Genomic DNA, 26,804 nt, shown 5'->3' with positions numbered 1-26,804 from the left:
AGAAACCAAGTGAGACAGAAATGAAAAGATAGTATGGGCAAAACACATAAAGAGAAAATCCTTTCAAAATAAAGATGGAAAAAGGAGAGAAAAAGAGGAGAAAATTGAACACTCATCAAAAGGAGAAAGTAGTCAAGAGAGGGAGAGAGAACACAAGATGCGAAGGAGCGCATGGGCTCATAGAAGGAAGGAAACTCAAGATGCCAGAAACAACCCATGACGAGGAGAGAGAAAACACAATTGAAAAGAAGAGAAGAAAACATCCCAATAATATAAAAGAATTATAAAGATACGAAGACAATACCAGTAACAGAGAATAAGAAAGGCAGCGCAAAAGAACAGCGAAAGACAGAGACCAGTAGTAAAATCAAAGAAAGAGATTGGGTTTAAGAGGGGAGGAGAACACCGGTTGAGCAGAGATAGAGCGTGAGAGGCCGATACCAAAGCAACAACATAGAGATACCAAGTCGGCAACACAGTGATAGGGCTTGAGTGGTCGATACCAAGTCGGCAACACAGAGGAAGAAACAAGGGCTGTGCAAAGGGAATAGCGGCAGTGTAGCACAGCAAAGAAGGCTCGGCAAGCGTTGACGAGGCCCGCAAAGGAAAGAGAGACAGCTAGGTGAACGATATGGAAACCACGATAGAGAAACCATCAGAAAAACATGGGAGAGGGAAACCACAATCGTAGACTAGGATAAAATCCGGCAAGCGTTGACAAGGCTTGCAGATGGAAGAGAGGCGGCGCGACGGAGACAAAGAAGTGGAGAGAGATTTCAAGAGAAAGAGGGAAACAAGGATAGAGAGGTGTGTTCTCTGAGGGAGAACAGAGATCTGACCATCATGGTAAGAGACGGACATGGATGAGGAGTGGGACTAGGTATCTGAGGAGTGGAAGAGGTACTAAGCAGTGGAGGAGAGGGAAAAAAAAAAAAAACAACAATATTCATCTTTGAGAAGAGGAGATGAAAAATGATTGTACAGAAACGAACACTCTTACGGGTGAGGAGCGCCAACGACTCTCAATGTTGGCAACTAGAGGATCGCTAATCGGCGTTAGCCATTAGCTCTGATACCATGTAGAAACTGATTTTCCCTTATATTATTTATAAGATCATTATACAATATATATAAAGTTTGTAGAGAATAATCTACAGTTACAACAAGCCATTATCATAAACATAAATATGGAGTTATGGCCTAATAACAACATAACTGACAACTGACCATTTCCTATCATTAGTAGGATTAACTATTGTAACTGAAATACTATTGTAACTCCCTAATACTCTTGAACAAAATTTGGGCATGTACCAGACAGAGTTGGTTAGAGAAAATGTGGAAGTGAATAATGATTGCTTCCGTATACTTTGCTTCACTTCCAAGAATGCTGATGTTTGGAGTGTTATCTGTTATGGCCTATGGATGCGTATTGCAGACTTGCAGTGGTGACAGACAGAACTGAGATTTAAGGATTAGCTTCTTCTAAGTGTGTGTGTGTGTGAGAGAGAGAGAGAGAGAGAGAGAGAGAGAGAGAGAGAGAGGAAATTGCTTAGCACTTGCTGAATGATAGTGTCTTTTCTCTAAATTTGCCTCCATTCTTATTGGGAGGCAACATCGGCAGCAATCCAAGCGTAAGTTATAAGTCAGGCCTTCCCTTCTTTTTTTTTGGACGAAACTGATAATTAAGCAACTTCCCTTCTTCTATAAGTCAGGCCTTCCCTTCAGAAACTGATAATTAAGCAGTCGTCAGCTTCAACTTTGGCTCACTGTTGGATATAGTAGGCAAATTTTGGCTCCATTCTACCATTACCCGAGGTTTTTGGTCTTATGCTGAATTTTCAGTGACCAATAGAACCAAATCTTCAGATAATATTACTATCAAGTCCTTCATCACCAACCTGATGACAAACAAAAAAATGACCTTGTTACTAGTCCTTTTTTCCTATTCACCCAATATCTCTTATTTTCTTTGTTTGTTTTTTTTAAAAAAAATCACCTGATATCATCGTTCTCTAATCACCACGCATCATCAGACATGTCTAAATTTAATGAATCACCCTTTGCTACCGATACAATATAATAATATATGTATAATATTCCGAGATAACGCGCACAAATACATATAATGTTCTCATTTGAAAGAAGATCCACCTCCTGTGCATTGAACAAGTGTCATAGTGGATGAGACACCGATAAAAGATAAAAAATCATTTACAAGGAACCTGAGAAAGGCTACTGAAAAAAAAAATATATACCTGTAGAATAGAGGCTTCACATTTTATTGTACTAAATACACAGGTTGCTTACTCTATACTTTTATTGAACTTGATGAAGATTTTAAAAAGACAAAAAAAGGCATTGATACAGGTGTCTGCTTCGAGTTTCATCTCATTTGTGCAGTAGGAATGTAGATGTTGTTTACCCTTCACTTCAGACTTTTCATCTTGAATTGATGATGTAGGGGAAAAAAAGGAAAGAGAATAAGAGAACCAAAGCATCTTAACTTAATCAATTGGCACTTCAACCTCCATTTTTACGCCATAACTGCCAAGAACCTGTATCACATACAAAACCGTAATGAAATATGTAAAATGCCCAATAGAAATTCAGAAGTTAATAAAACCATGCATGGGTATTCACATTAAATGTCACAGGAGCCATCTGAACTTTAAATTCGCTGATAAGAGAAAATGAAACACTGCCATAAACAAATGCCGGCTCTTATAGATTTGCAAGTTCAGTTTCCAAGTGTACAACAAGTAAGGTAATCAGATGATTCTGTCATGGTTTTTAAATGGGAAAGCAGGCAACCAAATGTTTGATAGTTCTGGTATCCTCTTAGAAGTACATAATGCCGGACCCGAGAATCTAGAACTAAAATTACAGCCCGAAAAAATATTAAATACCTATGCATTTGGCAAAACTTCCATCTCTGTGCCTAAAATTCCTATTAACTTCTGGGTGAGATAATTGCTTGCACTAATTGAACATAAATATTCGATGACTGAAAACGTTATTTAACTTTATAACATATGCTTCTGTAATATGGTCAGTCCAAAAAAATTAAATTTATGTGATATGCTACATCCTCACTCGTTTAGCAAACAGGCTGACTGTCTGAGCAACTGTAATGCAATATTCTTGAAACTGCTTTAGGAGGATAGATCATGGAGCAAAACACAAAGAACTGCACTTGCTTTTTGAGTACAGACTGCTCGCTAAGGGAGACATTTGGACCTTCTAAATTGCATGCATCATTGGGTTGTTAAGATGGATAAAGCAATGACGTATGCTTCATTTTCCCTTTTTCCTTCCAAGTAGTGCAGTTTTTAGTTGGACTAAAGAGTACGGCAATTAATTGTAATGCAACTAGAGAATGCCGAAACATTTCAAACGCCTTTCAAACTCTTTAAGGGATAGAAATGCTTAACTTTGATCTCTGGTGAACACCCAAAGATGTACCTTAATATAGATAAGCGTCAATTATCACATATATTTGGGCATAAAATCAGCCATAGTAAGATTCTGTAGCTGGAGAAGTTGTCAACGAGTTGTTCTCGTGCCACTCGTGCTTACAAAGGTATTTCATCCTTAGTGTTTGAAAATAAAAATGATATAAATAATGGCTATATCATGTCAGCCCTCATTTAAAGCCTAAAAAAGTTCTGAGCAAGATATAAGCAAGTGTACCCATGGTCCATCCTGTTCTCTATATGGTAATGGTTGTCACAAGAAATATATGATAGTAAAACATAACATACCTTAACGAAGTCATCTAACGTCAAATAAGATTCCCTTGTATATCCTGCTTCTTGCAAGACTTGAGTCAACACTTTCTGCAAATGAAAGACCAATATGAACATAGGATACAACACAATTCAAAATTAGCTCCTTGACTACAAAAAACATATCAGTGTGATAAGCATGTCAGGAATTGTAGATAACTAGGCTGAGAATTTATCCCAGTCAGGAACTACCAAAAACATGAATAAAAGAAATTAAAGATGCCAGGACCGAGACCTACACCCAGACCCACATATGTAACCGTTATGCATGCCTAATCATAGGTCAGATATGGAGCAACAATGCTCAAATTTATCCGAAATAACTAGTCTAAAAACATTAGAAGTGTTGGCTGAAGAAATTAGGAAAGCAGATTCAATATTTGCAATGACACCAAATATCACTCTATGCAGCCAAACTAACAAGGATAAGAACTTTCAGTTTCTGCATCAGACTAAGGTATTGATAACTTGATGATACTCATGCATAGCTCATGAATTACCAATTGATAGTTTGAGTACAAAACTCAACATACACCAATTAGGTGAGAATCAATCGAAACCATTAACTCTTCTCTTGCAATGTTATGACTGAATGATCAGAGAAAGAGAGAAAATGGATAAAACCTTGATATTACCTCTCTTTGCTCGTCCGACATGAAGGAACCAGACAAATCACGCAGCACTTCTAATATATCATTGAAAGACACCTTTCCATTACAGTCTGAGTCAAATACCTTGAAAATAACTGAAAAAGAGGCCATGTTATGTTAACCCAACACACAAACATGCTAGAAGATTTTCCCTAATTGTCATGAATACTAGAAGAATATATGCAAATTTCAAGAATGGTAGTAGAAGCGATACCAAGTTAGTTGCGAAAGGAAAATAAACAATGATTATAATAACAATATTAAAAAAAATTACCAGCTAACAGAGGTAATGCCTGTATGGCTTCAAAACCACCTACCCAAACTACGTAATCTCATTCACTGGTACCAGTTTTCCTGTTTAGGTTTAGCCGTTTATTTCTTCTCCTTGATAGAGCTTATCCACTGCATCCATGAGCATTAAAAGAACTATTGCAAGTACCCAATACTTGAACAGTTCATATTTTTCACAAGTACTCTGTAGAATATCATACCAACACCTATTTTTTACACACTTTTGTCATCCCTTCAAGAACGAAATGTGTTTACTTTTCTTCCACTTTCATGCATCACTCTTTTCAGTCCTGATTATTTGAGATGATAAAAGACTGATAGCAAAGGTAATTTGATTCATATGCCATAATAAAATTCCAACGCGTAAAGCAACAATAAAGACTGGACCAGAATAAGCAATAACATATACGGAGTTCCTTGACTCTGTTTCAACAACTGCAGAGTTATTTTGCTTCCTGCTTGTCTTCTAAGTGGACTCCTTGTACACAGGGATGCAATTTTTGTCAGTATTAATAAAATTTTGTTCCTTCTCAGAAAATAAAAAAAGTCGGGTTCTTTTGGCATAAAATATAAAAATAAAAATTTACAGAGTTGCACCCATTTGAACAGATATCAATAATCCACACAGAATACACTAGCCACTAGCTTTACCCACTTAGAACATAAAATAACTCATCTAGAACATATTATCTGAGTTCAACTCAAAATAAGCCAAATACATTTCACAATCGTAAAAGAACCAGTTCACTATAAAATATTAAGCTTAGTGGGATCAGATAACTTACGTTCACTTTTCTGCTGCGTACTCGCTCTAGCACTAAATGCAGACAAGAAAGCCACAAAGTCCTTAAAATTCAAACCATCCACCATCTTAAGCAACCTCTGAGGAGAACGAAGCAGAGCCATAAGTCAGAAACTCACACCATGCATTACCAATGAAACAAAGCGCGTGGATTGAACAAACTAAATATAAGCTCATCCTAGCAGTGGACTACCTGAGAGAGTGGATTCATTGCAAACTCGGGGACCGACAAGAATTCATCAGCTGAGATAAAACCCTTTGCATTCCGATCAAGTTGACAAAATCTTTGATATAAGGATACAATTTCTTGCTGAGAAACTGATTTTCAAAACAAAACCAGATCAACTAAGTATTAGCATTGATAACAACAATAGCAAATTGCAACGCGTGAAAGAGAGACAAAGAAAGAAAAAAAAACAAAAAGAAATACCCACACAAATCATTGCAGTGTTCCTGTACTTCTTCAATGTCATACTGAGTTAGCATGGATGAAGCACTCCCCATTGGTTCTCACTTCAAAGCTACAAAATTTGAACAAAGAACAAGAATCCATTCATCACTTACCCCTGTAAGTCAAAACCCAGAAACCAATAAATAAATAAACACTAATTTTACACTTCAGAAGGTTTGGATGCTGTGTTAGATTGCTTAGAAACGGTGGCAGGCAAAAGCAGGAAAAATTAAAACTTTACAAAATCTGAACTTCTCCTGTCGCTTACATAGTCAGTTTTATTCATTTCTTGGGAAGCAGTTCAATAGAGAACTTAAAATTCAAAATGGTCATTACCAGAATTCCTTCAATTCTTTTTCTCGGCAACCAAACAGAAAATGAGAATAAATAGGAAAATGAAAGAAAAGGCACCTGGAATTCTGGGCCAAAAATATGGTTGGAGGCTCAGATAAGATGATACGATTTGTTGGGAAAAATATAAGAGATGAGCTTTACTTTGTCAGCAACGATAACACTTGAAAAACAGACATTGTTTTTGTCTTAGGAACGACTCGGCGAGGACGTTATTTCGCTGGCAAATTCCCGAAAGAGTTCGTCATCGAATGCTTGCCTATTGTATTAAATAATTTTTTTAAATGTCATTTTTTAAAGTTACGGTCTCATCATTTCACTCATTTTTATGACATTTAGCAAAATTTTTTTTTTTTTTTGGGATAAAGCACAACTATTTCTAAATAATCTTAAAATTGCTAAAAATATGACGGTGGATAAATTGCTAAAAATATGACGATGGGTAAATTTCTAAACAACCTTATGTAGATTTATGATCCCGGCCTTTGGGTTAGTTGAATTGGCTCAGGCTTTTAGTGTGGTCCCAAGTGATTATGAGTTTAAACACACATGGTACGTGTTTGTGTGAATTTTCCCCCTTTCCCACCCTAACTTTGGCCGAATATATATATATATATATGGTATCACCGTATCATTCACCTGCTTCACAGGGAATGAGGAATTCCACGATTAACAGACCTGGTTCACATTGTAATTCAATAATCTAAATGAATTTTAAAAAAAATTGAGTATGTTCTTAGACGTACGTTAACTCAATAATCAAAATGAATCAAAAAAACGAGTATGTTGTTAGACGTACATTGTTGAGCATGTGTGTTGAATCAAAAAACAAGTAGCTCAAGTAGTTAAGAGCGTTTACTCCTACATTTAAGATACTTTCTTTGATTCTACCACCCTCAATATCGCTTGTATATCAAAACCAGAGAAAAGGCAAAAGTGTGCAGGCATAGACTATGTGCATGACAGTGACACAGTACAGGCTCTCCTTGTTGCAAATCTCTAAGTTGGATTCATGTATGAAGATTTATCAAGGCCTCAAAGTTGTCTTCATGTATGAAGATTTATCAAGGCCCCAGATCCTTCCAATGTACAACTAAAGCTTTGGCAATTCAGTGATTATAAATGAAAACAAAGGTTCAAGTGGTTTGAGTTCTGGATATCATATAAAGCTGTGAAGCATAGCAGTTTGGAGAACAAATGCTTCAGTGCTCACAGTACTAAGGCAAGCATTCGTCCATAATCTTCCGGGCAAGCCCATGAAAACACTTTAAAAACTGTATAGCTTAAACCACAGCATATTGAAAGATCAAAACATACAGAACTATATCACTGGCAGAACTTATACTGCCACCTCAATACAAAAAATGGTTGAGTATGTAACAACAATTCCAACGAGTCCCAAAGCAAGGGGACACCTGACAGCATCCGAGCTTTGCATTATTAGAGACAACATATACCATAATTTTAACATGCGTCAAGATCCCGGCACGGAGGAGGTTTGGGCTCACCGAGCAACGTAGTATTTCCCCCTTCTGGTCCACACATAATGCGCTTAGGGTTTTGAGTGCCATGCTGTAAATTTGGAAATTATATTACACTATGTTGCAACAATATAGAATCATAGATAATCTAAACAAGAGACCTCAATTAGGAAGAGGGATTAAAAAAGTTTTAGAATATAACAAACCCTGGGAAGAAAACCTAATAAATATCTACACCTAGTTTCCTTACCGGTGGCTTCTCGCCCTTTCTTAACTTCTCAACTATTTCCACAACTCGCTCTGGAGTAACATCTTCCTGAAATTGACATAGAATATAAATATAAATTCCAAAAAAATTCAATCAGTATAGCATCCACGTAATAATGAATAGAAAGTCTTGACCCACGTAGTAATTGTATGTATATCCCTCTGATCCATTGGAGTAATCGGCGACTGTAATCATGGGAGCATTCACACAGCTTCCCTGTAGACAACCAACGACTTAAATCAGACCATGCATCACTCCTTCAAAATGAACAGCAAAAAAATTGAAGAAGAAGAGTATGGAAAACAAAAATGGGTAAAAAGAGAATCTCATAAAAATTAATTTATCCCGATTTAGGATCACAGGTGGTCAACCAAGGAATTATGTGAATATCATGATAGTGAGGGAAACTAGTGAAATGCCACACCAACATTAACTCATAATTTCTCTCGATATGAGCCTTTTGTCTGTTAGAAACTGTAACTTAAGTTTTCAGGCACCTTACAAACTTTATCACCTGACGCTATATTAAAGTTTCATGGACCACCAGTCACCAACATATTAATTTTTTTCTTCCTGTTATTCTCATCTTCATTCCAGCATGAATCAAGCAAAATCAGTGCTAAAGACTAGTCAGAAGCTGAAGGTTCAGATCACTAAACCGTTGAAGAAAAGACTCACCATGCATTCCATTTCTCCAACAGAGAATAATCCATCCTTGGTTACTTCTGCACATTATCAATTCAAAGTTTATTTTCACATGCTCTTTTATCTACTAATACCTTAGAATGGTGTGCATTGAAAATTAGAAGAATTTTAAAACCATTCATAAGACTCACCATTGCGCTTCACTCCTAAGTGATTCAGTAAAGCTGCTTCAATGTCTCGTGAACCACGAATCATACATGGTGTCGTGCCACAAACCAAAAGGTGGTACTTGCCCACCTAAAACCAATCAGAGAAAAACACATGGGTACTGGAATTTGCATAATGACAAAATGATACAACGATATTAAAATGTAAAATTTCTTACCTTCGTCCTATTGAACATTGAATAAAATGTTGCAACTTCATATACACGTATAGGAGCAACTTCGATAACCTTCGCTACCTGGACCATCCATGAAACAATAAAATAACTAAAACTGTTCATGTAGCCTCTTTCATTCTCAATAACTGGAACTTCAAATCAGCACAACAATGAGCTTTTAAAATGCTACGCTGTAGAAAAAATATTATACTTAATGATCAAATTTCATTTCAAGTACAAAGTTTGGATATCACATATCTGTGATGCAAAATAGGGGTAGAACTTTGGTTAGACCGATCTGACCAATCTGAATTTGGGCAATTCAAGTAAAGGATATTTTATAAATAGACCAATTACAAGATAGACACTAACCAACCACCCCTAAACTGCTCATGTCCACCCCTAATGCAGAAAGAATGACACAACATATACTGACGCTCACCATTGTGTCAACAAATCCCCACAATAGATTTAAAAATTGAACAAACACATAACAGAAAGCTTATGCAATAACAAAAGATAAAGAGCTCGCCTGGCAATTATAGACTAAAGGTAATACGGCAACTACAAAATCTAAATATCAGTGTCTAAACGCATTCAACATGTTAAACAAACCAAAAGCAGGAAAGCTCATATACTGGCTCTGCATCATATTCAGAGATATTCTAAATTAAAAATTCTTCTGTCTAGAATTATCCAATGGGTACAGAAATCATGACTTGCAAGCAGAGAACAAAGATTGCTCAAGGAACAAGAACTTCAAATCTTTAACTCTTGCTGATTACTTCTTCAGTACTGATTGCAACATTACTATTGTGAAGTTAAATTCTACAATTAACTATTTGAACCAGTGTGCCAATTCAGTCTTAGCACATTCACTCTGATCTCTACTCCTTTTGAACAAAACACACTTGAATCTTTGTTTGATCTAACTATAATCCATATGATCCAAACTGGTTTTACAAATGTTATATATACTTCTAAGCTAGATGAGATACCAGACCAACATATGATATTATCTCAAGCTGGGAGTAACAACATATTATCCAAACTGGGTTTACAAATATTATTATCTGACAATAATTAAATTATCTCAAACCAACATATGATATAATATTTATCATGTTTCTCTCACACACAGACACCAGACTTGTATAGATGTGTTATATATGTGCAAAAATAAGTACAAGATAAACATAATTTTAAACAACCGCTCATGCCAACATACTGCATTCATTGCTGAAACAGGGAGCCATCCTCCATGCTGCTGCTGTGCAAGATCCAACAGAGGAATCACTGCAGATTGCTTGTAGTTGGATGGATAATGAGATATTATCTCTTTCGCCTACAAGTAAAAGGATGACACTTTTTAGAACTTCATTAATATGAAACAATCTTACATGTGCCAAGTAAGACAGCCTATATTCAAAAGCTCAATTCAAGAACTTCCACAGCAACATCATCATCATCATAAATATGAATCCGTAAGAAAAAATGTGTAAAATGTGGCGCATAACATGGGGGATTTAAACCCTATTGGACAATACAATTCTAGAAACTCAACTTAAATACAAGGTTGGAATCGTTCAACACCCTCTAGGCTCTAGTAATGTGGAAATTTGGAAAAAAATCTTGGTTGAGTTGAGGGGGCGAAGAAAACCTAAAAATGAGTACACATCTTTGCTTCTTGCAATGTTAGAATTAGATAGCTCAGCCTAAAGCACACATTGGCAACCCCATTTTTTAATTTTTAATTTTTCACAAACTATACATGTTTCGCCACATTTACTGCATTGCATTGCCAATGAAGATTATGCTAAAACAATAGAAAGAGGAAACCCCAGAAAGGAAAAAAAAAATCATATTTTTTATAACAAAAAAGTGAGAATTTTATGGATTACCTTCTGTTTGTTAGCTTCGTTGAACTCCCATGGTAAGTCTGGATTGTTATCCGGAGAATCAAGATGCTGCTCAATGTTTCAAATTCCATCCAATAATCCAATCCGTTCAATTAATACAAATAATTTCAAAAGGGCAAATGTAATAATGAAGAAATGAGTAGAACTCACGTAGTTGAGGGCAGTAGAGAAGGATCGGGTAGGCTGCAGAAGAATCGAAAAAGGAAAAACTGTGAGATTATGGGAGTGATTGGGAGGTGAGAAAATGAGAAGGAAAATGGGAGAAAGTAACCTGACTGAAAATCCGACGGATCTCGTGGAGCCGATTGGAAGCGAGGCGAGCCAGCATTTTGGAACAGCTCCGAACACAACTTGCTACTACAGAAGCTGAGAGAGAGAAGGAGAGAGCTTTGGGGCTTCCAATGAACCGGACTCACCTGAAGCTGATGAATGGGATGTCGTAGACGATTATGGACCGTCGGATCTTGTTTCGTTTTGGTTGATCCAGTGCTTCGCGGCAGGAGTACACACTGGTTGAAAGGTGTACCCAATTGGGTTGGGCCAATGTTGGGCAATTGAATGTTTTTGGGTTTGGGCTGAGTAGCTTGGATTAGAAGGATTTCAACACAAAGGAAAGTCGAAATTAAGGATTTTATGTTAATCTATATCTACATATATAAAGCAAAACGCAGAGAATGGTGAAACATTCAAAATACTAGAAAATGTCCTTGGTTAATGCAAACATGAAGAATTGAAATTATTAATTAAATGAGGATAATATGGTAATTTCACACTTTTTCATATTAAAAAAAATTAAAATTAAAAGAAAAATCAGATAATAGATTCTATTTTTATGGAACACAACTACCCATTATCTTTTTTAATTCTAAAATAAATTTTAATTTTTTTTAAAAAAAGCCTTTCGCAAGCGCGGAAGTGCGTGCAGAGAGGCTAGTGACTAATTAAGTACTTCTAATCGTAGTTATTGGATCACATGTATTATGTGCTAGTCCAGTTGGCTAAAGCATTGTACGGCCCTCTTGTCTCATCCTTACGGTTTCGGAAAATTTTAGAGATGTCACACTAGTTTTAATTTGTCACTTTAAAAAATTAGGGTTTTTAGGTGCAAGTGTCCCTGAATTTGTACCCGATTCAAAAACTGCACCAATCACTAAGTGTGAAGAACAAATACAGAAACTTATATTAGCACTCAGTTCCTTGATTGGTCTGATCACTTGTTTCTTGATGTATATCCAGAAGACAGAAGACACCCCAAATTTTGGCCTGGAAGCCCAGCTTGCTTCAGGTGCTTGCACCTTTTCCGTTAATATTGTTGAAATGACAGAAGAAGATTGTCAATAAATCTGAAATTATTGTCCCCAACAAGACTCTTTTTGGCATTTTATGATTGTAATTAGCTGATTAATGCAACTATATTATGCCTAAAGCAAGAGTACTCAGCTCCTCTGTGTAAGTTTCAACCCTTATTTCCCTGAGGCAGGTTTTACCTTTCCATTGATGAGATATTTCAATGGCTACTAAGCTACCTATTTGCAACTGTGCAGGGATGTTTTGGAGGTATGAAGAAATTTATGGAGCTCGTATCTAAATCCTTGGAACAATCTTTGAACTGAGATGGAAACTGCTTGTTGAATCAGGGCTATCTTAATTTTCTGATAAAGTTATTCATATAAACTTGAAAATTTGTTCCAATTATTGAAAGAACGAAGTGATTATGAAAGCCTCCTTTATTATATTTAGATTTAGGTATGTAGAGATAAATGATATTTCTTATGCATTAATTTCATAATCTGTTGTCTATGATCCAAGCTGATAATGACGAACGGAATTTTCGACGAACTCAAAGAGGGAGAGAGTTTTTGTGGCCATGTTCTGTACACCTGAACCCCAAAAGGATAGTGAACCTAAAGAAGGCTTGGTCAGCAAGGAAAGACCAAAGTATTCAAAATTGTGCAGGATTATGCAGATCAAACTGGGAATACTACCAGCGAGGAATAAGAGCACTTCATGCGAACCTAAAAATATAAAATATAAAAGTCCGAAGCACTTTAAACCAATAATAAAAAAACACGTGCCATAATGTGTAAGGCTGAGAAGTGGTGGGCATGAGGATATCAGATTCAGCCAATGGTTGACAACTTGACATTAATAATGAAATAGAGAAATGATTCATAAAAGCCATATATCAATCAATTTTAGGAGAATGCCAAAGCAAATATCTGACTGAAAATCATGTTGCAATGCTGAACAACTACATTCTCTCAAAATTTGAGATCTTCATTACTTTCTTCATACAAACAGAAGAAAAATAGCAACAACAAAGAAACAAAGATCTTCTTCAGCACAGCTAGAATTCTAATTACTTGAGCATAAATAGATGCATAAGCACAACTTCTCCTACTCTAGAAACAGAGCATATTATCTTAGAGACACAGAAGCAGAATCGAGAGGAGCACTATCTTTGTAACCTTCATGAGCACCGTTCCAAGGAGCCTCACCGCTTCGATTTTGAGTAACAACATTGCTTCCATTTTGAGCACCAACTGGAAGCAATTTCTGTGACTTGGCAGGCTCTTCTTCTCTTGGAATTTCAACTGCTTCTGCAGTCCCAAACAACTGCTTCCTACAAACCTCATGCAAATGCCCAAACAACTCTCTCTTAAGAGCCTCAAATGCCATATCCAACCTCTCCAACTGCGCCATTGCATTCTTGTTATACATAAACAACCCATAATACAAATCAAAGCTGTCCCCAGATGTATTCTCCACCAAATTCAACAAAGTCTCATACCCTTTTGTATTAATTGGTGAAGACTCCAATTTAAACTTCTCCAACACCCTCCCCATTGTATGGGTCACAAATTGTGACCCTGCTGCATGCTTGTCATGTTCTGCACATGACATTTCAACCATCCTGCAACCTTCCCTACCAAAAATGTCTAAAAATTTCTCACACCTATTGAACCTAAACCCATTATTTCCAATTCTAACCTTGTCATACACAAAAGGAAGATTAACCCATGAGTTTTTACCACTCTCTGGTCCAAACATTGGGTGTGTGCAAAGAATATCAAACTCATCAGGCAAATACTTCAAAAACAAATCTCTTGGAAATTCTTTGACTGAAAGAACATCAACAAACAGGGTATTTCTTCTCAGCCTCTGAAAAGGGAACGACTTGATTACCTTTTCAGTGGACAAAATTGAAATGCAGAGAAGAACAACTTCTGGGTGTTGCTCACAGAGGTCATGTGGGTCTGTGAAGAATGAAACGCCGACGTTTTCTGCAACTTTGGAGTAGTCAGAGCGAGATTGGGCGAGGACTGTGTGGCCTTGTTGAACGAAAGTTTTGGCCAAGAACTGGCCGAAATTGCCGAACCCAATAATGGCGATTTTGAGGGTGTTGGATTTTTGGTAATGGGTTTTGATTCGGGTCTCGTAGTCAAAAGGCTGAGCTGCGTCGATGGCTCGAACTCTGAGGCGTTGGAGATTAAGATGGGTCTGGATTTTTTGGGGTTTGCGAGTGGAAGAAGGTGTGATAAGAGAGTGAGAGATTGAGTGAGAAGATAGATAGAGATTTGGAGTGAGAGGAGAAGGTTTGGTTTGTGTGGAAGAGAATGAGAGCATTTTTGTTGTTGTTGTTGTGTTTGTGTTTCGTGTTTTTTTTTTCAGAGAGAGAGACGGAGAAGGAGAAGGAGAAGGAGAAGGAGAGGGAGAGAACAGAGGCTGGAATGAAATGGAAATGAAAATATTGGAACTCGATGAAACGATGGCATGTTTACTAATCAGGAATTGGAATTCTCATCCGGAATTGAATTCCGCCTATGGAGAATTCATTCGTTTACTTCACATCAAGGAATTGAAAAGTAAGCGGGGCCCACACAAAATTAGGAATTGAATTCCTGATTTTGGAGGAATTCAATTTCGGAATTGGAGGTGGTATTCTAATTCTGGGAGAATTCACTCATTAGGAATTCATCTTTTTTACCCATTATATCCTCACACAATTTTCAAAATTCCAAATATACCATCTACTTTAACCAAAAAATGTGGACATTTTAGTAATTAGTACCACTTCTACCCCAATTCCATATGGTTTAGTAAACAACTTCAATAGGAATTCGGAATTTAACTCCCCTCAATCCATATGGTTTAGTAAACAACTTCATTAGGAATCCGGAATCTAATTCTCCTCAATCCAACTCCTCCTCAATTCAATTCATCCTCAATTCAATTCCCCCTAATTCAATTCCGGATTAGTAAACATGCCATGACTGTTAAACTAGATTATAGAACTGAAATTGTTGACCAAAAAAAAAAAAATATTATAGAACTGAAATTGGTAGGAACAAAATGTGTGGAAATTTTTATTTTTTTTTACACTAGCGTTGTGAGGTTTTCTTCCAGGTCCCTCAAGGATTATTGTTGCGTTATTAATTTGAGATGGGATCTGGTTTATATGCCCGCGCCATGCTGCCAACTTAATTGCCATGAACAAATTAAGTAAGGTTTTACAATAGGCGTCAACTAATTGATACATGCCTTTTACTTGCGTGTAAGTATAGGCAGCTGCCCACACACAGCTCTATGTAGGTCCACCAATGTTCGTGTCCGAGTTATTGTGTCATGTTGATATCGTGTTGAACTGTTAGCCACACGTTAAGCTAACGTGTCATGTCGTGTAAATTCGCAAATACCCATTAACCTGTTAAGCTCATTGGCATTTTTGTAAATTTATATCTCTTTCTTTTTTCTTTTTTGTTTTTTCTTTTTTCTCCTTCTCTTTCTTCTCTTCCTCCCCCATTACCCCGACTCTCCCACTGTCTTTCTATCTATAAGTTTCTTCTCTTTTCATTATTTTTCTCAGAAACTAAACATAGCTCTCTCTTCTCCTCTCTCTCTCTCTCTCTCTCTCTCTGCTCCTCCTTCAACGAACTGTCTCTCTCATTGGTTGCGTCATTAATGGAGGTTTATGGATTGGGGAAGGAGGAGAGAAGGAGGGAGAGGGGGACTGTGCAGTGGTTCTATACGTGGGTTTTTTTTTTCTTTTTCAATTTTCAATTTTTTTAAATTTTTTTAATTCTTAACAAGTGAAACAGGTCGTGTCGTGTGATTTGTGAATTGTAACGGGTCGTGTTCGTGTTTGACATTTTCCACCCGTTTTCTTATCGTGTCGTTTTGTGTCAATCTGTTAAGAAAAGCGGGTTGACACAAAAACTGCGAACACGACATGAATGCTAGGTCTAATATTGGGGAAGGGGTGGAATATCAAATCTATGCTCCACTTGAACTACGAGTCACTTGCTCTATACAAATTTTTTTTTTTTTTTTTTTTGTCAACCTATATGATATATTGATATTTTGCCCATTTATTATATCTCTTTTACTTGTCATATTGCTATGATTTTGAGTTAAACTGTTGGTTTTAATTAGTTTTGTGAGTATTTTGAAGGGTTTAAATGTAAGAGCAATTTGGAGCTTAAATGGAGAAGAATTGAATGAAAAAGGTCGTTTGGCAATTACCAATTAGGTAGTTCGGTTTCACAAATTGGAATGGCAATTCTCAAGTATTTGCTATGGTGAAATCGGAAGCACTAATGCTCTCACAATCGGTACTTAGTAAATTAAATCACTCTTCGGGGGAACGATACTTTACTTAACAACATCACACCACCAAATGCTCAAGTAGAGATTCAACCAACTATGGTGGACCCTTACACCATTGATCTTATTTTTATTTCTAAAATTTTAGAAATCGCTACTAAATTAAATAACTTTTCAATCCTGAAATTTACACACACCCAAATTTTTAGTCCAAATGCTTATTCTTTGGTAGGGGGATGTGTTGGTGTGACTTGTGGACCATTAACTTTCTTTCCTTACATACCAAGGATTCCCATTATAATTATATTTTATTTACTTTAATTCCTGATTTCCTACTATAAATAGAAATATGAATTTATTATTTACTTGCCCATTAAAGTTCTATTGTATTATAAATAGGGAGTTTCACTAATATACCCAAAATAGGGGCTGAAATTATATATAAAAAAACCCCACATGGAAAACACTTTATAAACACACCCAAAACCCATTTATTAAATAACAAATTAGTATTGAAGTTCCAATAAATTACAACACTGCCACTATCAAGCCCAACATAAAACAAAAACGCAAAAAGCACCCAAAATAACCCCAGCCCAATTTTATAAAAAAAACCCAAAATATGGAATTCACTTTATAAATATACCCAAAAAACATTTACTACATAACAAATAAGTGTTGAACTTCCTATAAATTACATCTCTGCCATTGATTAACTTAAAACAAGCCCAATACAAAAGACACAAAAAAACCCAAAACAAGCCCAGCAAGCCCAGCCTAGATTTTTTTTTAAAAATCCAAACTTAAAAAAGAATCACAAAAACCAAGATTGTTTCTTTATTGCCAATTCAAAGACATTTGAATATTTTAAAAGTATAGCCGAGCGGCTATACCCGTTAAATATATTCCAGACGAACACGAAGCTTGCACTCGCAGTCAAGCCATTTCCCTTCTCTATCAACTCAAGCTTCGATTTGGTTTTGGCTGCTTCGTCCTCCGGGTTCGGCAACAAAAAAAGACCCAACCCGCCTAGCCACCGCCTAGCCGCCTCGCGCCCGCCTAGCAAACGCCTAGCAACTGCGTAGCCACCTCACGCCTTCCTAGCGACAGCCTAGCCGCCTTGAGCCTGCCTTGCGACCGCCTAGCCACCTAGCCGCCCGCCTAGGCTGATTTTTCGAACATTGCGATTGACTGAAAGTCTGAAACAACAATGGCCTCTTTCAGCGTCCTTTGGCTTCTTTTGCAGTCTATGCTTTCTCAGCTGCTTCTGGTTTCATGTGTCCATGATCCATCAGCTTTCTTCAAGATCACTTCCATCATAGCCACTTGGTATATAGTGCTTGGTCTAGACCTATCTGTAAAGTGCTATCTTTGATTTGGATTTGTATATGATTGTTGCTTCAATTTTTTATTTTTGGAATTTTGACATGGAAGGCATGATGGTTGTGGTTTGTAGCTTGTTGGGTATCTTAACAGAAAGCAAGCGGCACTATTCAAAAGAATGATTTGGGAAGCAATGAACAAGGACTATGATAAGGTAATGCCTTTGGAAATCCATAAATTTTATCATATATGTGTTCACAAGGATTCGGTGCAATGCTAGGGCCTTTCTTAGTTTCTGTTTGTTCCATGGTTTCTTTTTATTTGTTGTCTGTATTTTTGGCTTTTGAGTCTTTAGATTGAAAATCATTGAGGTTATGTAGTTAATCATGATTATCAGCCCCTGCATTATTTGCCTCTTCATTCTCCTTAGCTCTGTGATTGTGCAGGAATTCTTCACTTTTAAAACCGACCTCGTTTCTTGTATTTGAGTTTATGTTTGCTGCATGTCATATGTGCATTGTGATCTGAAGCATAGGTGTGGGAGCAAATTTCCTCCCACGAGAATATTCGCCTAAAGATTCCTTCGTCTTCTTCACACCTCTCTCTCCCTGCAAAACAGATCGGAGTAAAAGGACCACACCCGGGGGATGTTGGCCAAAGGCCCTCCGATGCCTAAGTTAGGATGGGTGTTTCAAGGAAAACCGGGTGGCCGGAGCCGTGTGTGGAGGCCGGAGCCTTGTGTGAGAGAAAGAGAAAGAAGATGGTGGCTAGGGTTTGTGAAGGATAATTTCTGCAGAGTTTCAGTAGGAGTTTAGACGTACGTGAACCCTTATGTGTAGCTAGGTATTTATAGGGGCCTTGGAGGCTAGGGTTTCCGAGGAATAATTCCGTAGAAGGAAAGGAATTATTCCTCCCTGATTATGTGAGATTTGATTAATTAGGGTAGGAATCAAATCAATTCCCATTTTAATTAGGTAATTGCCAATTTAATTGGGTAACTCCCAATTAAATTGAGTAACTCCCAATTAGGTCAAATAATCCCCAAATGGAAGGAATTATTTGACCTAGGGTGATTTAATTCGGTTCCCACAAATGCCCCCCAGCTTCTGCATAGCGCGTGGTGGCATGTAGAAGATGTGAATTATCCGTTGGGCTGTCCAATTGCAACTGGGCTTCCTTCTGTGACTTGGGCTCCTACGTGGAGGAGGTCTTTGACTTGCCAATTTTATGAACACCCAATTGGAAAGGGTTTGAGATTCCTTGTAGGTCAAGGAATTTTTGCTCCTTATAAATGTAGGAATCCTCCACATTCTTCAAACCAAAATCTGATCCTCCAATTTTGTTGGTGAGAGAATTGTTCCAGCTTGCTTTGTCAAGGAGGAGAGAGTGCATCTCTAGGTAAATTGGCTTGAACAAAAAATATATATATATTTTCTGTTTTCTTGGCTTGGGGTCCAGCATGGTGAGCTTTGGCAGCAAGGAGGTGTGGCACAAATGGGAGCATGCAAGCCTGGTGCGTGTTGGTGCGCCAAGATGGCAGCAAGGGTTGCTGGCGCAGGCTTGGGTCCGTGTGGAGGTAAGCCTGGAAGGCTGGCAGGTGCATGAGAGCTGCAGTCTGGGCTCGAGCTGGTCGTGCGCTGGGCCTGCGTGCAACGTGGGCTTGCACTGGGCAAGCTAGCCATGTGCGCTGGGCCTTCGCATAGGCAGCGGGCCACGAGCTGGAGCAGGTGCGCTACGTGGACCAGGCTGGAGTAGGAAGCACGTTGGGCTGGAATTGGATGCGAGCTGGGCTGGAGGCACGAGCTGGGCCGCGACGACGCTGGGCTCCTCTGCAGATTGGGCTGCCACTTGTTGGACCTCCCTTTTTTTTGTTGCTGCTGTTTCTTTTTCCTTTTTTTTTGTTGAGCCACGAACTATGAATTTTAACTTGCAATTTTCTTCGTTATTTTTGCAGCTGCTCAACGACCATGTCTTCTGAAGGGAGAAGTCGATCACCAAGCTCGCAAGTGCCTTTGTACAGGTGGGGTGGTTCCCAAGTGCCCAAAAAGAAGTTCGTGGCAAATTTGCACCGCGTTACCACCGATGCCCAGTTCAAGACATGGCGTGCACTTTTTGATTCCGCCATTCCCAAGGACGTGCATGTCAAGTTGGCAGAGCCCTCGTCTAACAGTGTACCTCGTGTGGATCCGAACGATCCAGGAGCTAGGATTATCACGTTCCGTCCCTTCTATTTCTCGCTGGGCTTCACATTTCCACTGTCAAAACTTTTCAGGGATGTGTTCTGCGCCATGGAGTGTGCCCCAAGCCAGTGTACTCCGAACGTTTATCGGGCAATCCTCTGCTTTGAGAACTTGAGTCGCTTTTTCAAGCTAGGTTTGACTGTACGTGAATTCTTCTACTTCTTCGAGGTGAGGCATTTCGAGAAGTATGCTCAAGTTCGCGCGTGCCAGCCAAAGTTGTTTGACAGTTTTAGTCAGGGCGATCATGTGTGGAGCAAGGACGTGCTAGAAGTTAGAGGCAGATGGGAAGGGGAGGTTGGCGACGGTCTACTCGTTCCTCTCACCTACTATGATGGTAAGTTGCATCCCTTTGATCTGCTACATTTTTCCTTCTTTGTTGTGTGTCTAATTGACTTTCGTCTTATGCTTGCAGGAAATGCCATCCGCAAGAGGCTCGTTCTCGACCCGGACATGACCAAGGTTCAGCAAGCTCTGAACATCCCTGCCCAGTTTCGTGAATGGCGCTGGTTGCTGAGTGAATATCGGAAGGAGGTCGATGGCTTGCCCCCTGTTGAGGATGTTGAAAGATGGAAGCTGCATGGCTCGGACCTAAGTGATCTGCCAGTCGAGCAGGTGGAGTCCTCGACCGAGTTTTCTAAGGAGAAGAAGGCTAGCAGCAGATCTGCTCGCGATGAAGCCGTAGTCTCACGATCAAGAGATAGGTCTCCACAGCGAAAGCAGTCAAGACCTCCTTCTGTCACGAGCAAGTCTTCCTCAAGGGTGGTCTCGTCTGCTGAGAAGGTCCATATGGGAGTTGCTCATGCCTCGTCTACCAGGACCAGAAGCCTCGTCAGCGCGAACAGCAACAAGGTCAATGACATGCAGGAGGTCCGAGATATTCTGCTCAAGTCTCCGCCCGTACTACCCAAAACTCGTGATCTGCCTCGTAAGGAAGCCGCTGAGAAGCAAGGTTTGGGGCGTCTGCGCCGATCCGGAGATCAAACTGAGAAGACTGTGCTTCTGTCTAGCAATCATGACTCGTCTGCGAGGCCATGAGCAGTCAAGCCCGGAGTTGACTCCCTATTGCAAGTTGCAGCCAAGAGAGCTAAAGAGTCATCTGCTCGAGCGAAGAGTCCTTCAATTGCGCGAACTGCTAGTCCAGGAATTGGTGATAGCACTGCTAGGGGTGAGTCTGTGTCTAATTTGCTTAAAGCGGGCTTCCTGTCAAGTCCGTCTGCTTGTGCGAAGCTGGTTGACCATGTGTATCGAGCCGGTGACCTTGGCGCTTTCTCGAGCCTTCCCTTGGATAAGCAAGAAGAAGCCGTCATGTATCATCTTCAAAAGGGGATGGTTTTTAGCGTTGGGACCATGCGGAACTCACGTGTTGTTGCCCCATCTTCTGCCCTGCTTGATGAGCTGGTGAAGAAGAATGCTGATCTGGCTGACAAGCTCTTGAACGAGCGGATTTGCCATGATGCGAGGATTTCCGAGATGAATGAGAGTATGTCTGCGCTCAAGAGTTCTGTTGGCCAAAAGGATGGTGAGCTTGAGTATCTTACGACTACTCTGCTCTAACGCAAGGAAGCCTACTTTCGCCTCGAACATAAGCATGCTGCTCTGGCCCAAGATCGTGACAAGCTGCTAGCCAAGTTTGACACTCATGTGGAAGCCACGGAGGCATCTAAACTTGAGATTGCTGCTAACGCGTACAAGTTGGGATACTTGGATTGCCGAAATGGTACTTCTCCATGCTGCTGTTGCTTCGAATCAGCTGCACCAAAATGGTTTCAACTGCATCCTCAACTTGTGATACTCGCAAGTGCACGAGCCGTTTGGTAGTATAGCATATGTAAGTGCGAGGTCGATCCCACGAGGATTGGTGATTGAATGATCCAATTTGTTTCCCCTACACAAAATAGAAATGAAAAAAGAAAATAAATAAAACAAGAAAGAATGAAATAACTCAAGCAAATAAGTTCCCAAGTTCAATTAGATTAACGGATTGATTCTAGCTAAAGTATGATTAAGCCATGGTGTTTGGTCATAACCTTGTGTTCCTAATTCCCTAATTTGATCATTTGTTGTCTAACCTAAAACTAAGCATTAGGAACCCATTAAGCATAGAAGAACAATTTAAACAACCAAGCATGTATCTAATCCCTGTTGTCGAATGTCCATACATACTCTTCCTATTCATAGTTCAATTCGAATTAAAGCATGGTGTCTACTCTTAATTCAAACCAAGATAGCTAACATGCAAGCCTAAATGGTGATCAATCATTCAAACTAGCATATTAACTTATAAGCATAATGAATAAGAACAAAAATCATAATTGAAACTTGGAAACTAATTAAACTTGAATACTTAAGAAAGAATGTACATTACAAATAAAAGTAAAGTAGAACTTGAAAAACTTAAGGAGAATTTCAGCACAAATATTTCATTACAACAATTGAAAACTAGAAAGGAAACTAAGAGAATTTGAGGGAGAGAAGGGAAGGGAGCTCTAGAGAAGTGTTTGAGAGCTCCCCCCCCTTGGGGTGTGTTTTGAAGCTTGAAGGCTTCTCTATTTATAGGGCTAAGAGGGAGGAACATCATGATGAACTCCCACACCATCCTTCATCTTTTGCTGCACCTCAAGCATCTTCACATGGGTTCAAAGGTGATCAGTTGTGGCTGCCTTTGCTGCCAACCCATGTGGTTGCCTTTTGGTTGCCAACCCATGTGGTTGCCTTTTGGTTGCTGAAAAACGAGTTTTCTGAACCAGTCTTGGTGTAGGAAGGCCAGAGGTTTCAAAACGTATCCAATGGTGCTCAAATTTGGATATGTTATACTAGACACCCATTGGAACAACTTCTATGAAGAAAGTATTCCCATCGGAGCAGTAGAAGTGTGCATTTTGGGCCTTGCAAGTTGGCAGCCGAACAGAGACTGGAATTGACTTCATTTCATTTCTTTGCTTTACATGCATGCACATGCTTTCTCTATAATAGCTCCAGCATGTACCAACTTGCTCCTTTAGAATTTCATAGCTGGAATGCCTCCCCACTTCACTCATTATGTTGGATCCAAAGTCAGTTGCAGCATGGGTGAGGCACATGGCTTAAAGGAGGAGACAAGGCTCAAAGCTGGCAGCTGCAAATCCTCCTGAGCATGGTTCAGTGTTGGACGGGCTAAGGACTCCACATATGTTCAATTGGGCTAAAGTTTGGATATGTTATACTAGACACCCAATTGAACAACTTCTATGAAGAATGTCTCCTCATCCGAGTTGTGCAGATTGCTGAAATCAGACCTGCAAGGTGACTTACGAAACTGGACTGACAAGAAGTGTGGCCCAACTTTGGTTTTGTCTTTAAGCTCTTGCTCTTTGCCAATCAGCCCTTAACATGCATGGATTGCATCAAATGTGATCTCTTGCTATCTTAACCTACAAAACACACAAATAGAGGTAAGTGACTCAAAATAAAGAGAAACTAAGCAAAATCACTAAGTAAAGAAGGCAAGCAAGTGTATGAAATTATGGACTTATCAAAACAGAAAATGGATTAAAAGCACAAGTTTAACTCAATAACATAACCAAATCATAAGCTAAAAGGGTACAAAATGATATACAATTATGAACCGATCAGCTGCCCTCTCGAAGATGATGATGGTCAGCCACTCTGTCTTGACCCGTCCCCTGCTCAAAGTGAGCAGATCCATGCTGTGGACGTAGAGGCAGTTGAAGAGCAGGTAGCAGATGAAGTTGCAATGGAGGAAGACAATGCCCAAGGTGGCACAGCTGACGAGGTTAGGGCAGAAGCGGAGGAGCAAGCAGTGGAGGCTGCTGAGCAGATGGCGCCGGTTGAGCGGAGTGATGCTAAGGCAGCTGAGGACGTGATCGGCTGAGGGTCGTCTGCCGAAGTCCCCTAGTAGATGTAGTTCATTTTTGCTGTTTTTTGAACTTTGTAATTTCTTTTCAATAAGTGGCCTTTAGTTGACCACCTTATTTCTTGTTGAACTTGGCCAGTTGGCCACTTTGCTATGAAATTTTCAGTTATCTTTCAAACTTCAATTCTCATTGTATCTTGTAAGTGTATGTCCGGAGACATAGCGCTTGAAAAAGACTCCATTGAAGTTGTACTTGAGAAGTAGCTTGCCTACAATGGAGGTAAGGCTTGTAGCCTGTGTGCGCATGTCGGGGACATAGCGCTTGAAAAATGCTCCATTGAGTTCGTGCTTCGAGGAGCAGCTTATCTGCAATGGAGGTGGGGCTTGTCGCCTGCGAGTGTATGTCGGGGACATAACACTCAAAAATGCTCCATTGAGTTCGTGCTTCGAGGAGCAGCTTGTCTGCAATAGAGGTTCCATTGAGTTTGTGCTTCGAGGAGTAGCTTGTCTGCAATGGAGGTGGGGCTTGTCGCCTGCGAGCGTATGTCGGGGACACAACACTCAAAAAAATGCTCCATTGAGTTCGTGCTTCGAGGAGCAGCTTGTCTGCAATGGAGGTGGGGCTTGTCGCCTGCGAGCGTATGTCGAGGACATAACACTCAAAAAAATACTCCATTGAGTTCGTGCTTCGAGGAGCAACTTGTCTGCAATGGAGGTGGGGCTTGTCGCCTGCGAGCGTATGTCAGGGACATAACACTCAAAAATGCTCCATTGAGTTTGTGCTTCGAGGAGCAGCTTGTCTACAATGGAGGTTCCATTGAGTTTGTGCTTCGAGGAGCAGCTTGTCTGCAATGGAGGTAAGGCTGGTCGCCTGCATGTGTATGTTTGTGGGACATAATGCTCGAAAAAATACTTCATTGAAAAGCTTGCTCTTGTATTGATGTCGGTGTGATTACATCGCTTTATTGAATAAAAGAAATGGACAACATAGATAACATCGAAAGCAGTTTGTCTTCAATGGAAGTAAAGGAGGCCTGTAGCCTGTTAGGAGCCCAGCTGGTGAGCGATGGGCTTCATGGATAGTATCTCCGAAGGTGGTGTGCATTCCATTGTCTTGGAATTTCTTTCCCTTCTAGAGTGTCGAGGGTTTAACTCCCTCTGCCCCCAGGGCGGCTGATCACGTAGGGGCCCTCCCAGTTGGGCTTCATCTTCATTGACCCTTGCCTTGGTGCTGTGATGAAACTCTTTCTGAGCACAAGGTTCCCAAGTCGAAACTGTCTGATCTTGGCCTTCTTATTGTAGTAGGACGTCAGCTGCTGCTGGTAGGCTGCCACTCGAACAATGGCCTTTTCCCGTTCTCCTTCGAGAAGATCAAGGTTGACTTTCATCTGCTTGCAGTTTTGGTCAAGACTGCCCACCTCAATGCTCATGGAAGGGACTGTGATGTGTGGGGGGATGATTGCTTCTGTCCCATAGGCTAGAGAAAATGGTGTCTCGCCGGTTGATCTCCTTTTGGTTGTGCGATAAGCCCACAGGACTCCTGGTAACTCGTCGACCCATTTTCCTTCTGCGCCTTCCAGTCTTTTCTTCAAGCAGTCCAACACGATCTTGTTGGATGCTTCTGCTTGGCCATTGCCTTGCGGGTATCTTGGGGTAGACAAGTGCTGTTTGATGCCATACTTTGCAAGGAATGCAGTGATCTGCCTGCCCACAAATTGTGTACCATTGTCGGTGACTATCGACTGCGAGCATCCGAACCGACAGATGATGTTCTTCCAGATAAATCGTTCGACATCTGCTTCCTTGGTTGAGGATAAAGCCTCAGCCTCGATCCATTTGGTGAAGTAATCTGTGGCGACGATCATCATCTCCTTGTTGGCAGGTGCTGTCGGCATAGGTCCCACCAAGTCGATGGCCCATTGCATAAAAGGCCATGGACTGTTCTGCGGATGGTATTCCTCAGCTGGCAAGCCAGGGATCGGCTTATATCGTTGGCACCGATCACATCTTTGAGTATACTCCGTGGAGTCTTGGCGCATGGTAGGCCAGAAGTAGCCTATGCTGAGAGCCTTCTGGGCAAGCGATTTGCCCCCAACGTGATTTCCGCATTCGCCGTCGTGTATTTTGCAAAAAATTTCGAGCGTCTGCGGGTACTTGATGCAAGTAAGGTGAGGCCCGGAGTACGATCTGCGAACAAGCATGTCACCTTTCATGTAGTATCTCGCAGCCTTCTATTTGATTTTCCGAGCCTCGGACTTGTCCTTGGGTAAGTTTTCGTTAACCAGATAGTCAATGACGGGGTCTCACCAGCTAGGATCCTCGTCGATTTGCATTGAGTTTGGTTGTTCTGCCTCTTCTATGCTTGGCTGGTCAAGGTGCTCGACCGGGATAGAACGTCTGAATTGGGTATCAAGCACTGATCCTAAGCTCGCTAGTGCGTCTGCGTGCGCGTTCTCTGCTCGAGGCACTTGTTGGATAGTGAAGGTAGGAAATGCCTTCAACAACTCTTGGACTTTGTCAAGGTACAAGATCATCCTTGGGTGCTTCGCCATGTATTCTCCTGAGGCTTGATTTATGATCAGCTGGGAATCTGAGTAGATGGCCAGCTTCTTGATTGATAGCTCCTTTGCCAAGCGCAAGCCAGTGAGCAATGCCTCGTATTCTGCCTCGTTGTTTGAGGCTGGGAAGCCAAGCGTGATAGCTTGCTCCAATAGGGTTCCATCCGGAGTGATGATGACGATGCCTGCCTCTTGTTT

General features: G+C 40.0%; 3 protein-coding genes across 6 annotated transcripts; all 3 read right to left on the bottom strand.

Moving 5' to 3' along the window:
• Window positions 1-2,120: 2,120 nt before the first annotated feature.
• LOC110756230 (uncharacterized) lies at window positions 2,121-6,592 on the bottom strand. Of its 4 annotated transcripts, XR_015834333.1 has the most exons (8): window positions 6,394-6,592; window positions 5,966-6,052; window positions 5,725-5,849; window positions 5,515-5,611; window positions 4,424-4,533; window positions 3,765-3,839; window positions 2,259-2,558; window positions 2,121-2,157 (listed from the first exon to the last, which is right to left on the bottom strand). XR_015834333.1 is itself a non-coding variant. In XM_021957635.2 (7 exons), the coding sequence occupies exons 2-7, from the start codon at window positions 6,033-6,035 to the stop codon at window positions 2,508-2,510; spliced, it is 528 nt and encodes a 175-aa protein (XP_021813327.1). In that variant the 5' UTR covers window positions 6,036-6,097; window positions 6,394-6,592; the 3' UTR covers window positions 2,234-2,507. The 4 variants fall into 4 exon arrangements, 3 of the variants coding, with proteins under 3 accessions (XP_021813327.1, XP_021813325.1, XP_088106008.1); XM_021957635.2 differs by lacking the exon at window positions 2,121-2,157 and having other exon boundaries at window positions 2,234-2,558; window positions 5,966-6,097; XM_021957633.2 differs by lacking the exon at window positions 2,121-2,157 and having other exon boundaries at window positions 2,234-2,558.
• Window positions 6,593-7,468: 876 nt separating this feature from the next.
• Window positions 7,469-11,468, bottom strand: LOC110756227 (NADH-ubiquinone oxidoreductase 24 kDa subunit). The gene is made up of 10 exons (XM_088251293.1): window positions 11,300-11,468; window positions 11,179-11,211; window positions 11,011-11,076; window positions 10,338-10,454; window positions 9,113-9,190; window positions 8,919-9,024; window positions 8,761-8,807; window positions 8,221-8,298; window positions 8,065-8,130; window positions 7,469-7,905 (listed from the first exon to the last, which is right to left on the bottom strand). The coding sequence occupies exons 1-10, from the start codon at window positions 11,354-11,356 to the stop codon at window positions 7,798-7,800; spliced, it is 756 nt and encodes a 251-aa protein (XP_088107419.1). The 5' UTR covers window positions 11,357-11,468; the 3' UTR covers window positions 7,469-7,797.
• Window positions 11,469-13,246: 1,778 nt separating this feature from the next.
• LOC110756235 (prephenate dehydrogenase family protein) lies at window positions 13,247-14,805 on the bottom strand. The gene has a single exon (XM_021957639.2). It carries the CDS (start codon window positions 14,653-14,655, stop codon window positions 13,447-13,449), a length of 1,209 nt encoding a protein of 402 aa, XP_021813331.1. The 5' UTR covers window positions 14,656-14,805; the 3' UTR covers window positions 13,247-13,446.
• Window positions 14,806-26,804: the final 11,999 nt, after the last annotated feature.

Source organism: Prunus avium, chromosome 3 (genome assembly GCF_965620075.1).
Source record: "Prunus avium chromosome 3, drPruAviu1.hap1.1, whole genome shotgun sequence".
In the NCBI taxonomy this organism is placed as follows: domain Eukaryota; kingdom Viridiplantae; phylum Streptophyta; class Magnoliopsida; order Rosales; family Rosaceae; genus Prunus; species Prunus avium.
The sequence above is the reverse complement of the archived record's forward strand: the minus strand, read 5'-3'. Positions and strand labels throughout refer to the sequence as shown.

Bases quoted from the DNA above. Each gene is read 5' to 3' on its own strand.
- LOC110756230 (XM_021957635.2), bottom strand. From the start codon at position 6,035: ATGGGGAGTGCTTCATCCATGCTAACTCAGTATGACATTGAAGAAGTA. The intron at 5,850-5,965 runs GTGGGTATTTCT...TTTGAAAATCAG, and splicing joins GGAACACTGCAATGATTTGT to TTTCTCAGCAAGAAATTGTA. The intron at 4,534-5,514 runs GTAAGTTATCTG...CCTCTTTTTCAG, and splicing joins TACGCAGCAGAAAAGTGAAC to TTATTTTCAAGGTATTTGAC.
- LOC110756235 (XM_021957639.2), bottom strand. From the start codon at position 14,655: ATGCTCTCATTCTCTTCCACACAAACCAAACCTTCTCCTCTCACTCCA.
- LOC110756227 (XM_088251293.1), bottom strand. From the start codon at position 11,356: ATGCTGGCTCGCCTCGCTTCCAATCGGCTCCACGAGATCCGTCGGATT. The intron at 9,025-9,112 runs GTAAGAAATTTT...GATTGGTTTTAG, and splicing joins CAATGTTCAATAGGACGAAG to GTGGGCAAGTACCACCTTTT. The intron at 7,906-8,064 runs GTAAGGAAACTA...CCAAATTTACAG, and splicing joins GAAAGGGCGAGAAGCCACCG to CATGGCACTCAAAACCCTAA.